The sequence below is a fragment of the Chamaea fasciata genome, unplaced genomic scaffold (genome assembly GCF_029207755.1).
Source record: "Chamaea fasciata isolate MVZ Bird 193981 ecotype frontalis unplaced genomic scaffold, bChaFas1.0.hap1 SCAF_11, whole genome shotgun sequence".
NCBI classification, from domain to species: Eukaryota; Metazoa; Chordata; class Aves; order Passeriformes; family Sylviidae; genus Chamaea; species Chamaea fasciata.
In genome coordinates this window covers 4,555,593-4,571,474 of record NW_027094096.1, presented here as the reverse complement: position 1 = coordinate 4,571,474, position 15,882 = coordinate 4,555,593, and the positions used below count along the sequence as shown (strand labels likewise).

General features: G+C 55.8%; 1 protein-coding gene across 1 annotated transcript; it reads left to right on the top strand.

Annotated features, from left to right (window-relative positions):
- The first annotated feature begins 11,783 nt into the window (after positions 1-11,783).
- Positions 11,784-13,906, top strand: FBXL12 (F-box and leucine rich repeat protein 12). Its single transcript, XM_066193786.1, has 3 exons — positions 11,784-11,878; positions 11,954-12,026; positions 12,249-13,906. The coding sequence occupies exons 1-3, from the start codon at positions 11,793-11,795 to the stop codon at positions 13,020-13,022; spliced, it is 933 nt and encodes a 310-aa protein (XP_066049883.1). The 5' UTR covers positions 11,784-11,792; the 3' UTR covers positions 13,023-13,906.
- Positions 13,907-15,882: the final 1,976 nt, after the last annotated feature.

The window sequence follows — 15,882 nt, the reverse complement described above, 5'->3', positions numbered from 1 at the left end:
GTTTTGAGAGCGGCAATGTCATGTCCACCTCAAAGCGACAGCATGTCCGTGGGCAGATTCATGTTTGCTCCCTTAAGGTTCATTGGCTGGTGGTTGGAATCCAGCTGAAGTTCGCCCGATGTATCAAAAAGTTTACTCTTTGCTTTTCTCAGGCATCGAAGCTTTGCTGCTTGGTCGCCTAATGCATCAACTACAAGCTCTCTTCCTGACTTCAAACATGATTTATTTTCCAAAGTAGGCAGGAACTAAAGTTTTTGTTAGAGGCAGAGCACAACTTTAATTTTCAAACTTGAATCTTTGAAGAAGCAATGAAGAAAAACATTCCTTACTTCTTACTCGTTCACTACACGGGCCCAGATGAGAGCAGGGCAGGAGGTTGGTGCCGACGGAGGTGCACGTGCAGGGAGGGGCAGAAAGGGCTCTGGGCTTGTTCAGAGGAAACCCCCGAAATATGAGGTCCATCCCGCCTGAGGCCACTTCTCCCACAGGCAGTGCTCCTTGAGCCGGTGGCCAGGGCTGCCTCCTCCAGCCTAAGGGGTGTTGTGGGGCCAGGAGAGAGGAGGAGGTTCTAGCCCAAACCTCCAGCTGAGCCTCTGTCCTCACCCTGGCCGTGAGGAAAACAGATTCTGGTCCCTTCGGGATATGCTTAGAGTCTTAAAGGGTTTTCCCATTTCCATTCCCTTTCCCAGCTGCGCCCCCTCGGAGATGAGCAAAGTGGCACAGAAGCAAGCAGGAACGGCTCCTGTTGGGGTCTAGGAGTTGGTTTTGGTTTCTTTTTCTCTCAAGGAATTTTCCCCAATACGTGGTGCCAGGAGACAATAAGGACTGGATACTCCAGCGAGACCAAAGTTGTCAGCTCAGGGGAGGGGTGCAGCTGGCTACTCTCCCTTTCCCTGAGGTTTCCTGTGCAGGGCAGAGATCCCTCGAGATCTGGGCTGGGAGCACGGCGTTAGGTCCAGCCTTTCTCTTGCGCTCTCGACATTCGGAGCGGAGAGAGGCTGTGGTCGCTGCGGGGAGAATTCGTCCCCACTGCGGGGTCCCGCCTTCTGCCGCTTTTCCTCTGCCTTGAGCGGAGCTCTGCTCGCAAGAGCGGCCGCTGCATTGGGACCTTGTTAACACCCGACCTCACTAAAAAAGGGATTTTTCACCACGCATTTTATGCCTTTGTGGCAGTCACCGTAATCATTGTGTCTACTTGCTCGTATTAACAGTTACAGCTGTTGTAGCGCTTTGTGCTGGAAAATGAAACATTGAGACTTGTGTAAAAGAGGCAGTCTCAAGAAAAGGGAGGACTTGATAAATACCACATAGAATAGAAATTTTTGGTGCCCCTGAAGTTGCTGAATAGAGCTTTAGGAGTAAAAGAAGGAGGTAAAGGCATGCACTAAGGAGGATAAACGTAGCTGGAACCAGTGGAGAAACAGATCAAGAGGACTACAGAGGGTTTTTTTGCAAGTTATGTAACAAATAACAACAGTGCATGCCCAAAGAAAAAGTTCCAGGAAAGGTCACCTGTAATATCGAAGCATTCAGTGAATATGACCACCAGACACCCCTTTAGATGACCTCCAGGCCCAAGAAAGGACTTCCGGTAGAAGGTGAATTCATATAAATTACTTCTAGGAAAGTGGTGTTTGTGTATTAGCTAGGAGGCTCATTATAATGAATACGTATGATCAGGATGGAATAAATACCCTGTTGTGAAGTTTCACCACACACATCAGATTAAAGGAGATATTCTTCCATGTCTCCAGCGCTGATAAAGAATGACTACTTTCTAAAGCTTCAAATTGAATTTTAAAAAAAGTTTATTTTATACCTAACATCAATATCCCACCCTCTCCCCAAGTTTTACAACTCCATGCGTTTCCTCCCACAGCTCCCACTCCTCCAGTCTCGCGCTAATGTGCGAAGAGGCGGAAAAAAACAGACGAGGCTCTTCTCGGCATCCTGGTTGCGACTTCACTCGGGCCATGGAATCCACCTGTCAAACCCGATCACGACGGGGCGGTGCCGGTTGTCCCCTGCGGCCATGGCTTCGTGCTCCCTCGGCGGCAGCTGCCCCAGCCCGTTCCTCTGCAGATCGTCCATTTCTCTGCGGGGACGCTGGCGGGGCACGGGGCTCGGTGCCCGATCCCCATCGGCCAGTCTTCGGCGCCGGCCACCTCCAGGAGCTGCATCCTCCCGCGCCTCCCGCTGCTGCCGCTGCCGCCACCGCACCACGAAGGGATGGAGGCGGCGGCGGCGGCGCCGTGGGGACGGCCCGGCCCCGGTGTCCTGCCCCGGCAGCGGGCGGACGGCCCCGATGGGCCCTTGGCAGAGCGGGCAGGTGGCGGCGGCCTCGGGGGCAGCCTGGGGCTGGATGCAGGCCCGGCAGAAAACGTGTCCGCAGGGCTCCACGGCAGCGGGGCTTCGCAGGAGAGCCACGCAGATGCGGCACACCCTGACGGCCCGCGGCGCTGAAGGCTCTGGCCTGACCTCTGCCATGGCTGCTCCCGGACTCGGTTTCTCCCAGCTGCTGGCAGGACTTGAAGGCTGGGCTTCCACTTGGGGCACTCAGAGGCTCCTCGACCCCTCGTGGGACCCAGAGGCTCCTCAGTCCCTGCCGGCACTCAGAAGACGCTCGCGTACACCTCTAGCACACAGCCTCCTCGGACACTGGCAGCGCTCGGAGGCTCCTCGGCTGCTACTGGGTCACAGCCTGAGCGCTGTGGCACTGCCCAGGGCTAGTGTTGATAGTTCCACAAGCGATGTCATAGTGATCGTGAGTGGCGATGTCACAGAGCTCTGAGGGGCACACCCAGGAGCTCCGCCATCCCCAAAGACAGATTCTGTGGCACGAAGCCCACCTGGCAGTGGGCTGCACACCTCAGTGTCGGCCCAGCTCCCTTCCAGAAAGTCCCTGCTGGGGTGGGGCTGTGCCACTGACACTCACCAGGACCTGCTCTGCAGAGCTGCTTCCCTTGGTGTGTGCTGGTGCCTGGGGCTGCACCTCCCCAGGGACGGGACCCTGCACAGCCCTTGGTCTAACGTCAGGACGTTCTGTCGGCCCCGCCTCACCCTGGGCTTCTCCTCCGACACGGCGGGGCGGAGGGTGGCCGGGGGCTCGTGCTGGGGGCGTGGCCAACGACCAAGGGGCGTGGCGGGGCCGCGTGCAGGCGCGTCCCCGCTGAGCCGCACGGGGGCGCTGTGCTCCAGCGCGGAAACCGACCTGAGGGGCGCGCCCGGGACAGCCCCTGGACAGCCCGGGACAGTCCGGGACAGCCCCGGGACAGCCCCTGGACAGGCCGGGACAGCCCCTGGACAGCCCCTGAACAGCCCGGGATAGCCCCTGGACAGCCCGGGATAGCCCCTGGATAGGCCCTGGATAGCCCGGGACAGCCCGGGACAGCCTCTGGACAGTCCGGGACAGCCCCGGGACAGCCTCTGGACAGCCCGGGACAGCCCGGGACAGCCCCTGGATAGCCTCTGGACAGCCCCTGGACAGCCCGGGACAGCCCGGGACAGCCCCTGGACAGGCTGGGACAGCCCGGGACAGCCCCTGGACAGCCCGGGATAGCCCCTGGATCGGCCCTGGACAGCCCGGGACAGCCCGAAACAGCCCCTGGACAGCCCGGGACAGCCCCTGGACAGCCTCTGGACAGCCCGGGACAGCCCCGGGACAGCCTCTGGACAGCCCCTGGGCAGCCCGGGACAGCCTCTGGACAGCCCCTGGACAGCCCGGGACAGCCCGGGACAGCCCCTGGACAGCCTCTGGACAGCCCCTGGACAGCCCGGGACAGCCCCTGGACAGCCCGGGACAGCCCCTGGACAACCCGGGACAGCCCTGCGACAGCCCCTGGACAGCCCCTGGACAGCCCGGGATAGCCCCTGGACAGCCTTAGACAGCCCGGGACAGCCCGGGACAGCCCGGGACACCGTCGGGACTGCACCTTCCCGAGGTCTCACGGCAGCTCCTGCGTGCGGGGAATCGGCAGGAGAAGCCTGCCATCAAAGCACAGCCCGCCCAGTCTCTCCAGTCCAGCCCAGTCCGGCCCGGTGCTGGGGTGTTCGGATCCCCTGAAGGGGAGCAGAGGCAAGGCGGCCTCAGTCCACATCTGAGGAAAGAATTTGATTCTAAACATAGCCGAAAGCGAGATTAAAACACAAACCAGGTTAAATGTTGGCATCCAGAACGATATTTCAACCTTTATTTTTTCATGAAAGAGAAAAGCAAGAGGAGAGAAAAGTGGGGAAAGGCCAAGAATAATGACGTGAAGCACAGGGAAGAGGTTACCACCACCATGGGTCCAAGGCTGGCTCAAAGAGGGTCATTCCCCTCTGAAGTCCATCCGACAGCTGCCCAGCCAGCCAGTGAGGGAGCAGAGCCAGGCAGCTGGACCAGCACCGTGGGAGGGCACGAGCAGACACCAAAGACTCCAACACTTTGTACATTTAGCAGCTGCAGCTTCTGTGGCACTTGCTTACAGAGGGTTTTGAGAGCGGCAATGTCATGTCCACCTCAAAGCGACAGCATGTCCGTGGGCAGATTCATGTTTGCTCCCTTAAGGTTCATTGGCTGGTGGTTGGAATCCAGCTGAAGTTCGCCCGATGTATCAAAAAGTTTACTCTTTGCTTTTCTCAGGCATCGAAGCTTTGCTGCTTGGTCGCCTAATGCATCAACTACAAGCTCTCTTCCTGACTTCAAACATGATTTATTTTCCAAAGTAGGCAGGAACTAAAGTTTTTGTTAGAGGCAGAGCACAACTTTAATTTTCAAACTTGAATCTTTGAAGAAGCAATGAAGAAAAACATTCCTTACTTCTTACTCGTTCACTACACGGGCCCAGATGAGAGCAGGGCAGGAGGTTGGTGCCGACGGAGGTGCACGTGCAGGGAGGGGCAGAAAGGGCTCTGGGCTTGTTCAGAGGAAACCCCCGAAATATGAGGTCCATCCCGCCTGAGGCCACTTCTCCCACAGGCAGTGCTCCTTGAGCCGGTGGCCAGGGCTGCCTCCTCCAGCCTAAGGGGTGTTGTGGGGCCAGGAGAGAGGAGGAGGTTCTAGCCCAAACCTCCAGCTGAGCCTCGGTCCTCACCCTGGCCGTGAGGAAAACAGATTCTGGTCCCTTCGGGATATGCTTAGAGTCTTAAAGGGTTTTCCCATTTCCATTCCCTTTCCCAGCTGCGCCCCCTCGGAGATGAGCAAAGTGGCACAGAAGCAAGCAGGAACGGCTCCTGTTGGGGTCTAGGAGTTGGTTTTGGTTTCTTTTTCTCTCAAGGAATTTTCCCCAATACGTGGTGCCAGGAGACAATAAGGACTGGATACTCCAGCGAGACCAAAGTTGTCAGCTCAGGGGAGGGGTGCAGCTGGCTACTCTCCCTTTCCCTGAGGTTTCCTGTGCAGGGCAGAGATCCCTCGAGATCTGGGCTGGGAGCACGGCGTTAGGTCCAGCCTTTCTCTTGCGCTCTCGACATTCGGAGCGGAGAGAGGCTGTGGTCGCTGCGGGGAGAATTCGTCCCCACTGCGGGGTCCCGCCTTCTGCTGCTTTTCCTCTGCCTTGAGCGGAGCTCTGCTCGCAAGAGCGGCCGCTGCATTGGGACCTTGTTAACACCCGACCTCACTAAAAAAGGGATTTTTCACCACGCATTTTATGCCTTTGTGGCAGTCACCGTAATCATTGTGTCTACTTGCTCGTATTAACAGTTACAGCTGTTGTAGCGCTTTGTGCTGGAAAATGAAACATTGAGACTTGTGTAAAAGAGGCAGTCTCAAGAAAAGGGAGGACTTGATAAATACCACATAGAATAGAAATTTTTGGTGCCCCTGAAGTTGCTGAATAGAGCTTTAGGAGTAAAAGAAGGAGGTAAAGGCATGCACTAAGGAGGATAAACGTAGCTGGAACCAGTGGAGAAACAGATCAAGAGGACTACAGAGGGTTTTTTTGCAAGTTATGTAACAAATAACAACAGTGCATGCCCAAAGAAAAAGTTCCAGGAAAGGTCACCTGTAATATCGAAGCATTCAGTGAATATGACCACCAGACACCCCTTTAGATGACCTCCAGGCCCAAGAAAGGACTTCCGGTAGAAGGTGAATTCATATAAATTACTTCTAGGAAAGTGGTGTTTGTGTATTAGCTAGGAGGCTCATTATAATGAATACGTATGATCAGGATGGAATAAATACCCTGTTGTGAAGTTTCACCACACACATCAGATTAAAGGAGATATTCTTCCATGTCTCCAGCGCTGATAAAGAATGACTACTTTCTAAAGCTTCAAATTGAATTTTAAAAAAAGTTTATTTTATACCTAACATCAATATCCCACCCTCTCCCCAAGTTTTACAACTCCATGCGTTTCCTCCCACAGCTCCCACTCCTCCAGTCTCGCGCTAATGTGCGAAGAGGCGGAAAAAAACAGACGAGGCTCTTCTCGGCATCCTGGTTGCGACTTCACTCGGGCCATGGAATCCACCTGTCAAACCCGATCACGACGGGGCGGTGCCGGTTGTCCCCTGCGGCCATGGCTTCGTGCTCCCTCGGCGGCAGCTGCCCCAGCCCGTTCCTCTGCAGATCGTCCATTTCTCTGCGGGGACGCTGGCGGGGCACGGGGCTCGGTGCCCGATCCCCATCGGCCAGTCTTCGGCGCCGGCCACCTCCAGGAGCTGCATCCTCCCGCGCCTCCCGCTGCTGCCGCTGCCGCCACCGCACCACGAAGGGATGGAGGCGGCGGCGGCGGCGCCGTGGGGACGGCCCGGCCCCGGTGTCCTGCCCCGGCAGCGGGCGGACGGCCCCGATGGGCCCTTGGCAGAGCGGGCAGGTGGCGGCGGCCTCGGGGGCAGCCTGGGGCTGGATGCAGGCCCGGCAGAAAACGTGTCCGCAGGGCTCCACGGCAGCGGGGCTTCGCAGGAGAGCCACGCAGATGCGGCACACCCTGACGGCCCGCGGCGCTGAAGGCTCTGGCCTGACCTCTGCCATGGCTGCTCCCGGACTCGGTTTCTCCCAGCTGCTGGCAGGACTTGAAGGCTGGGCTTCCACTTGGGGCACTCAGAGGCTCCTCGACCCCTCGTGGGACCCAGAGGCTCCTCAGTCCCTGCCGGCACTCAGAAGACGCTCGCGTACACCTCTAGCACACAGCCTCCTCGGACACTGGCAGCGCTCGGAGGCTCCTCGGCTGCTACTGGGTCACAGCCTGAGCGCTGTGGCACTGCCCAGGGCTAGTGTTGATAGTTCCACAAGCGATGTCATAGTGATCGTGAGTGGCGATGTCACAGAGCTCTGAGGGGCACACCCAGGAGCTCCGCCATCCCCAAAGACAGATTCTGTGGCACGAAGCCCACCTGGCAGTGGGCTGCACACCTCAGTGTCGGCCCAGCTCCCTTCCAGAAAGTCCCTGCTGGGGTGGGGCTGTGCCACTGACACTCACCAGGACCTGCTCTGCAGAGCTGCTTCCCTTGGTGTGTGCTGGTGCCTGGGGCTGCACCTCCCCAGGGACGGGACCCTGCATAGCCCTTGGTCTAACGTCAGGACGTTCTGTCGGCCCCGCCTCACCCTGGGCTTCTCCTCCGACACGGCGGGGCGGAGGGTGGCCGGGGGCTCGTGCTGGGGGCGTGGCCAACGACCAAGGGGCGTGGCAGGGCCGCGTGCAGGCGCGTCCCCGCTGAGCCGCACGGGGGCGCTGTGCTCCAGCGCGGAAACCGACCTGAGGGGCGCGCCCGGGACAGCCCCTGGACAGCCCGGGACAGCCCGGGACAGCCCGGGACAGCCCGGGACAGCCCCTGGACAGGCCGGGACAGCCCCTGGACAGCCCGGGACAGCCCGGGACAGCCCGGGACAGCCTCTGGACGGCCCGGGATAGCCCCTGGATAGCCCCTGGACAGCCCGGGACAGCCCCTGGACAGCCTCTGGACAGCCCGGGACAGCCCGGGACAGCCCGGGACAGCCCCTGGACAGGCCGGGACAGCCCGGGACAGCCCGGGACAGCCCGGGACAGCCCCTGGACAGCCCGGGACAGCCCGGGACAGCCCCTGGACGGCCCGGGACAGCCCCGGGACAGCCTCTGGACAGCCCGGGACAGCCCGGGACAGCCCGGGACAGCCCGGGACAGCCTCTGGACAGCCCTGGACAGCCCGGGACAGCCCCGGGACAGCCTCTGGACAGCCCTGGACAGCCCGGGACAGCCCGGGACAGCCCCTGGACAGCCCCTGGACAGCCCGGGACAGGCTCTGGACAGCCCGGGACAGCCTCTGGACAGCCCTGGACAGCCCGGGACAGCCCGGGACTGCCCCTGGACAGCCCGGGACAGCCCGGGACAGCCCGGGACAGCCCTGGGACAGCCCCTGGACAGCCCCTGGACAGCCTGGGACAGCCCGGGACAGCCCGGGACAGCCCGGGACACCGTCGGGACTGCACCTTCCCGAGGTCTCACGGCAGCTCCTGCGTGCGGGGAATCGGCAGGAGAAGCCTGCCATCAAAGCACAGCCCGCCCAGTCTCTCCAGTCCAGCCCAGTCCGGCCCGGTGCTGGGGTGTTCGGATCCCCTGAAGGGGAGCAGAGGCAAGGCGGCCTCAGTCCACATCTGAGGAAAGAATTTGATTCTAAACATAGCCGAAAGCGAGATTAAAACACAAACCAGGTTAAATGTTGGCATCCAGAACGATATTTCAACCTTTATTTTTTCATGAAAGAGAAAAGCAAGAGGAGAGAAAAGTGGGGAAAGGCCAAGAATAATGACGTGAAGCACAGGGAAGAGGTTACCACCACCATGGGTCCAAGGCTGGCTCAAAGAGGGTCATTCCCCTCTGAAGTCCATCCGACAGCTGCCCAGCCAGCCAGTGAGGGAGCAGAGCCAGGCAGCTGGACCAGCACCGTGGGAGGGCACGAGCAGACACCAAAGACTCCAACACTTTGTACATTTAGCAGCTGCAGCAACTGCCTGGAAGAAAATTAACTCTACCCCAGCCAAAACAAACACACCTATATAACCTGAAATTTTATTCAAGTTGGTAATAAAACAGAAATAGATTAATATCTTTTTATCAATTTTAATCCTCTGACTTTTATCTGGAATACAGTACTAGTTACAGGTATTCTGCCACGTGAAAGGGAATTCTCAATTTTCCACTAACAGATTTTAAAACATCTTTGGAATCTCCCAACATTCACAATCTCCCCTATCTCACTAGAATTAGGTAGGATTTCTCCTTTTCCTCGTGCTCATCCTGATTACATAAACGTTTATCGCTTCCATCATAGCCATTTTCAATTCATGCCTTTTAATCCTAAACCAGGATTTTTCAACTCTCAAAATGCTGAAAACCGTAATTTGATTAAATAGCCATTTTTATATGAATAAATAAGAAGCAAAAGGAAGTGCAGACCTAAGCTTCCCTGTATCCTGACTCCTCAGTCTGTTCAACATGCGCACAGTGGTCAGAAATGAGCCCAGGCACCTCTGACCCTGCTGTGCCGTAACCCCCCAAGGCTCTTACACTAACACACAATAAATGAAGGTGTTAATAAAGTGAGCTGAGAAAGTGTTTTTCAGCCATTAGGGCACTCCTCTGGGTCTGGGAAACAGATCTGGAACTTGACCTCCCACTTCCTGGCAGATGTTCTTAGCAGCAGATGGCCACTTCTCCCACTTGGACCTCTGGTTTTACCTACCAGAGGGGTCTTCTTCCACTGCTCAGAGAATGGAGTCCTTCCCCTGTGATACTGGGGGATCCCTCCCACAGGAGACAGCTCTCTGTGAACTCACAAGCAGCAGTCCTCCCGAAACCACTGCAGTGTGGGTCACTCTTCCACGGGGTGCAGTCCTCCAAGGACAGGCTGCTCCAGCCTGGGAGCAGGGCCCTGTCTCTTCTCCAGGTCTCCCACTGGACCACAGCCTCCTCCAGGCATCCACCCATGGGCTGTGATGGATCTCTGCATCCCCTGTGGATCCCCAAGGGCTGTGGGTGGATCTCTGCATTCCCCATGGGCTGTGGGTGGATCTCTGCATCCCCCGTGGATTCCCATGGGCTGCAGGGGCACGGCAGCTTCCCCATGGTCTCACCAGGGCCTGCAGAGGAATCTCAGCTCTGGCCCCTGGAGCACCTCCTGCCCCTCCTTCCCCACTGACCTTGGTGTCTGCTTTGTTTCCCTCACAGGTTCTCACACCTTCTCTTGCTGGAATTAACAGTGCTCCCCCCACCCTTTGTTTTGATTTTCTTCTTTTATCTGCTATCACAGAGGCAATTCCAATCTCTCTCACTGGCCCAGGCTTGGCCAGCAGCAGGTCCATCCTCAGAGACATCAGGGTCTGGCTCTGCCTGGACATGGTGGAAGCTTCCAGCAGCTTCTCACAGCAGCCACATCTGTGGCCCCCCTGGCTACCAAAAAACAGGCTGTGCAAAACCAACCAACACACTGCTGAACTGCAGAAGTAGGTTCGCAGCACAGCACAGGCAACCAAGAGCCCCAAGGGGAAGAAGTTCAGTTTGCTTTCTCTCACAACTGAACCTCAGACTCCAAGGCTTCCTGGTGAAAACAGCCTCCAGCTGTACCTTGGTGGCTTCAGCAGCAGTCTTGCCTCACTTGCCAGAGCTCAGCATCCTGTACTTGACTGACAGAAATCTTACATGTATTCTGCCCTGATGCCTGTAGAAATTCACCTCCTCAGGGAGACCAGGGCATTACCAAACCCATGAAAGTAAGGGGACAAGTGTGGTGATTGCTGCTGCTGCCACTTCGACTGCATGGCCAGAGTCTCCTCCCACCAGGGAAGATTCTGTTCCCACCTGTATAGAAGCAAATCATTTGCTGGTCAGAATTTTAGAGAAGTTTCTTCAGGCTTCTCCTTTCCTGTTCCACCTACACATTGGATGTGAAAAAAGATCACAGAAACCTGCCACCAAATGGAGCGAAATGACTTCTGGACATCAGGACAAGGAGATCTCTGCTCAGAGACCATTAGCTGTGGGCAAAAAGCACTTGGTGTGGGCTATGAAAGAGAGACAAGTGTGTGTCTGGGGACACTGGGGCAATGAGGTTGGCATCAGTGTGAGGGTGCTCTTGTGAAGGCCCAGGGGTGTCAGAATAAAGAGAAAATACAACACTGTCCACGGGGTGAGAGGAAGAGGAGAGAAAACAAGCAGACAACTCCAAAGTGCTGTCTGGTGAAATGTGTCGTGTTCTAGAGGACAACAAAGCCTTGCTGAGGTAGGGACAGCGTATTTTACCTGCTCAAGCATGCTGCCGAGGTCAGCGTTGAATTTATTACTTTGTATTCTCTTCTGGGGTTGCAACTATCCGCTGCAGATATTCCAGGCTCTTCTCTGAGAGTCATGAGAGCTGTTCCCGTCCCGTAATGGCCTGCTGGGTATTCAGAGAGGAAATTATGTGAGCTGTTGCCACGTGAACATTAGAAGGGTGTTAGAAACAACACGTCAGGGAGAGTGACTGGACCAGGAATGGTCAGTGCTAAGCCACTTCTCCTCCAAGAGACACCAAGGGGGGCAGTGCCAGGAAAGAAGGGGCACCGGGGGTGGGAGTGACGGGACAAGAGGCACGGAGAAACGGGGACAAGCGGCACCATGGGATGGGAGACACTGGATGAGACGCCGGGGCTCAACGCGGAGGAGCGAAGAGGCACCGGGAGGGAGTTGTCGGTAAGGAAGGGGGTTAAACAGGGAGGTCCCGAGCCCAGCGGAGCTCCCGGGGCCTATCGGTCCGCGCCGGGGCCGCGCCCGCTCCGGCCGCGCCGCGGGGCAGTCCCGGGGCGGAGGCGTCGCCAGGGCCGCGCCCCGGGTTTGTTGTAGCAACGGCCGCGATGGCGGCGCGGCCGCCCCTGCCCGACTCGGTGCTGGTGCAGGTTTTGGCGCTGCTGCCGCTGCGGGACCGGCTGCGAGCGGCCAGGTAGGGTCTCCCCGGGCGGGACCGGCCGCCTGCCGCTTCCCCGGCCCGGGCTGACGGCCGATCGCCTCCCCGCAGGGTCTGCCGGCGGTGGCAGCAGCTGGCGCAGGACCGGGCGGTCTGGACACATGTGGATTTGAGCCCTCACCGGGTACGGGCCGCCCGTCCGCACCGCGGGGCGGGGGCGGAGAGAGCTCCGCCGGGGGCAGGAGCGATGGGGGGAGGCGACATCACCCCGCTGTGGACAGAGCCTGAGCCTGGCGGGGTCAGATCACCCCGCTGCAGGCAGCTGAGGGGAACGGGGGGGAACCACCCCCCGACAGGGGTGCCCTTCCCCACCCCATGCCCTAGAGCTAGGCCCTTGCACCCCCAGATCACCCGCCGCACGCTGTGGCACCTGGTGCGCCACCGCCTCCCGGACAGCCTGTGCACCCTGCGGCTGCGGGGCGTGCCTCGCTCCGGCGGCAAGCAGCGGCTCCTCTCCCCGGCGCTGCTGGCTGCCCTGCGGAAGCGCTGTCCCCAGCTCCATCGGCTGTGCCTGACCGAGACTGACCTCCGCCACGTCCCGTACGAGAGCATGCCCGCTTCTGTCACCACATTGGAGCTGAGCCTCTGCGACATCCCCGATGCCTGGTTCTGCGCCTCCCCTTCGGTGCCACCGCCACAGGTACGACACCTCGCTATCCACAGCGTTCCCGCCTTTTCTGACCATCATCTTCTCCACATTTCCTCACAGAACCACTTGAAGACACTGAGCCTTTGTGGCACCTACCGCATCACTGATATGGGGATTCAAGATGCAGCTCCACACCTGGAAGAGCTTGAACGCCTGGTTCTACGGCACTGCGTCATTGGGGATGCTGCCATGGCGTTCATCGGGCGCCACATGAAGCAGCTCCGACACCTGGAAGTCAGCAACGCCTATTTCCTGACAAACAGGGGGCTGGCTGCTCTTGTGACACTGCAGCACCTGGAGACCCTGTGCCTTGACCTCTATGATTTGGTCTCCCTTGGTACTGTTATCGCTTTGTTGCAGGTGCTGCCTCGCCTGAACCACCTCAAATTAGGTGGAACTTGCTTTGAAGATGAACTCCTTGATAAAATTCGGGAGAATTTTCCACACTGCACCATATCTCACACTCCGTGACAGCCTGAAGTTCTATCCTTCCTTCGTACACCTGAAGTGCTCCTTTCTTTCTTTGGCAAAGCCTGTTTTCACAGCTTTGGGACAGAATTCCCATTGGCCTTAAAATATTATGTTTTTCACGTAAATATGTTAAAGAGCTTGTTATGTAAATAACAAAGCTTATTAACAAGCTTTTGGTAGGATTCCCCCCTCCATGTTTTCTATGGACCAGAGGAATAGGAAAGCTGGGAAACACACCCAGCCTTTGGGGACCCCATTGACCAAAAACTGGCTGGGGTGATGACAAGTTTAAGCTCTGTCCTCTCCTCTTTCTCCACTGCCAAGGATTAGGCAGCAGCTTAATGAGTGCAGAATTCAAGGAGTGAAGTGAGGCACCCTTCTGTCACGGAAAAAACAGATCTGGCAGCCAAAACCTCACAATTGCCAATTCCTCCTCCTTTCCTTCAAATTCAGATCTTCAAGTCACTTGTCATACTGGTCAGGAGGATTCCTGAACACCTGGTCTCAAGAACCAGACATCCTGTTTGCCCCCAGGCATTGCTGGGTCTGTTGTTACCTCTGGGTTTTGCTGGTAGCATCCACATTTTCTCATCATCTTTTATTGTCTGCATTCACATCCTCTTCCTCCCCATCCCCCAATATCCTAACACCAGATAACCACCTTAATGTTATGTTGTTATTCTTGATTTTTAATCTATATTTTTAAACAAATATTGTATTTAGTTAAAAAAACTTGCAAGCTTTTAACTTTCATTTGAACCCTTGTTTTTAGAATTGGGGGGAGGGGGGGGTGTGGTGAACCTGCTTCAGCATCTCTCCTGTCCCTTAGGACAGCCTTGCTTGTGACAAGAGCATCCCACGGGGAAACAGAGCAGGACAACTAATGGCTCAGTTAAGCCTTTTCTGCCCTGTTTTCATCCCAAATACCCCCTGCCCTCCATGCAGCTGCAGCACATGCAGCAAACCTTTGGGATTCAGATAGTCCTGGATGGTAGTGACCCTCCCTGTGGTGAAATCCTTATTGCTGTCAGGTGGCCTTTGTGCCTTTGTCTCTTTTTTGATCCTAAACCCAGTCTCAGGGTGGCTTCAGGGCAAATATCCAATAAAATGTTCTAGCTCTGCTTTGGAAAGCATCCCAAGGTTGCTGACTTAGTAACTACTGCTTGGTGTTTATCCCAGACAAGGAGATTAACACTGGTGGAAACAGCCCTATTAAAACCTCCAGCACTGTTCCAGCACTCTCTGGGATGGGGAGGGACAGTTCAACAGGAAAAGGGAAAATGAAAACCAGCAAAAATCCATCAGTCAGTCAAGGCACAGTGAGATGTGGCAAGAACCTCAATGTTGTCCTGATCTTTGCAGCAGGATCTTTGCAATCCTGATGGCACAACAACAGAATTTAATATCTTCGCAGTCACAAAAGGCCAGTTTTCATTAACTAATTATACCTGTATCATTTATACTGTCTCTCTGGGTTGAGTTATTCATGTTTCTCTGGTCCCCAGGCCTGTTTGAGGTGTTAATACCGTTCTGGCCCCTAGGTTTGTTTTCTATCCACAGATAGCTCCAGTACTGTCCCTGGCACACAGCTTTTATAGTGGAGGGGCACGGATTTGGGTTGCTATTTTCCTGGGTGTGGTGATAACGATTTATAGGGAGTTAACAATGGTACTGGGGTTTGTTCAAAGTATCTATGGTTTGTTTTTCTTTGTCCTACCCTGCATCCCAGTTTCAGTAGCCTGTTTTGGGGGTTTAGTAGTAATTGCACCCAATTTTTAACGGGAGGAATAGGGGAAGAGGTTTCCCAGCCTTTCATCTCCTCCTTCTCCTTTAAATCTGGTATGTCATCTTTTGAGAATGTTAAGCTTCCTCTGAGTGTTAAAGAGACCATTTGGTATTTTATCTGGCAAGCTTTCTCTATATGGTCTGCAGCTTGTCCAGAGTGAGGGCTGAGATGTCTGGAGGGGCTGAGGAGATCCCTGACCCAGGCATGGAAAATCCTGAGTGGTGTGGGGAATGGGAGAAAATGGGCCAGACCTTGAAGGAGTTCTCTGATCCCATGGAGTGGGACTTTCCATGTGAACAAATTCAGAACCCAGATGAGGTGGGGAAATATTTGCAAGAGAACTGCAATGATGACTCTAAGGAGAAAAAGCTCATTGCAACAAGCTGGGCCCTGGCATTTGCTTGCTGCACACTGCTAGATACTGTAGGGCAGCAGGTAGAGGCGGGGGGCAGGGAGATAAATCAGCAGCTACCCCAGTCACTCAGGCTGCAGCAGACACCCCAGACACTCAAGTTGTAGCTAAACCAGACTGTGAGCTTAAGCCAGCAACTAAACCAGACTGTGAGCCTAAGCCAATGGCAGTCGTTCCTACCATGGAAAAAAAGCACAAAACCAGAACCAATCATACAGTGAATAATGATGATGATGATGATGATGACGACGATGATGCGGGGGAAGGACCCTCAGAGCCAGCTCCAGTTACTGGCTCAGAATCAGAATAAATGAATAGGAAAAGTACAGAGAACTATGGAGTGCCTCAAGTTCATAGGCTGCCAGGGGAAAGAGGACTGAGACTTAACTGTGAGTACAAGTTTCCAAAGGTCCAAACAAGCTTTTTGTCTCAGCACATTTATCTATGTGAGATGGAGGTGGAAACTTTCCCATTTAGATTTGGACAGCAAGAGCAGCAGAATGTGACAGTACATACAGCTGAAAAGGAAAGTGTGTGGCACTGGCATGTTTTGACAGAAGCAGATTTCTGGACTGCTTCTCTCTTAACACATTTCTCCATGCAAGAAGTAGATGGACATTTCAGACTCTGAGAGACTGAAAGTTAGTGTGTTTTCCTGACTA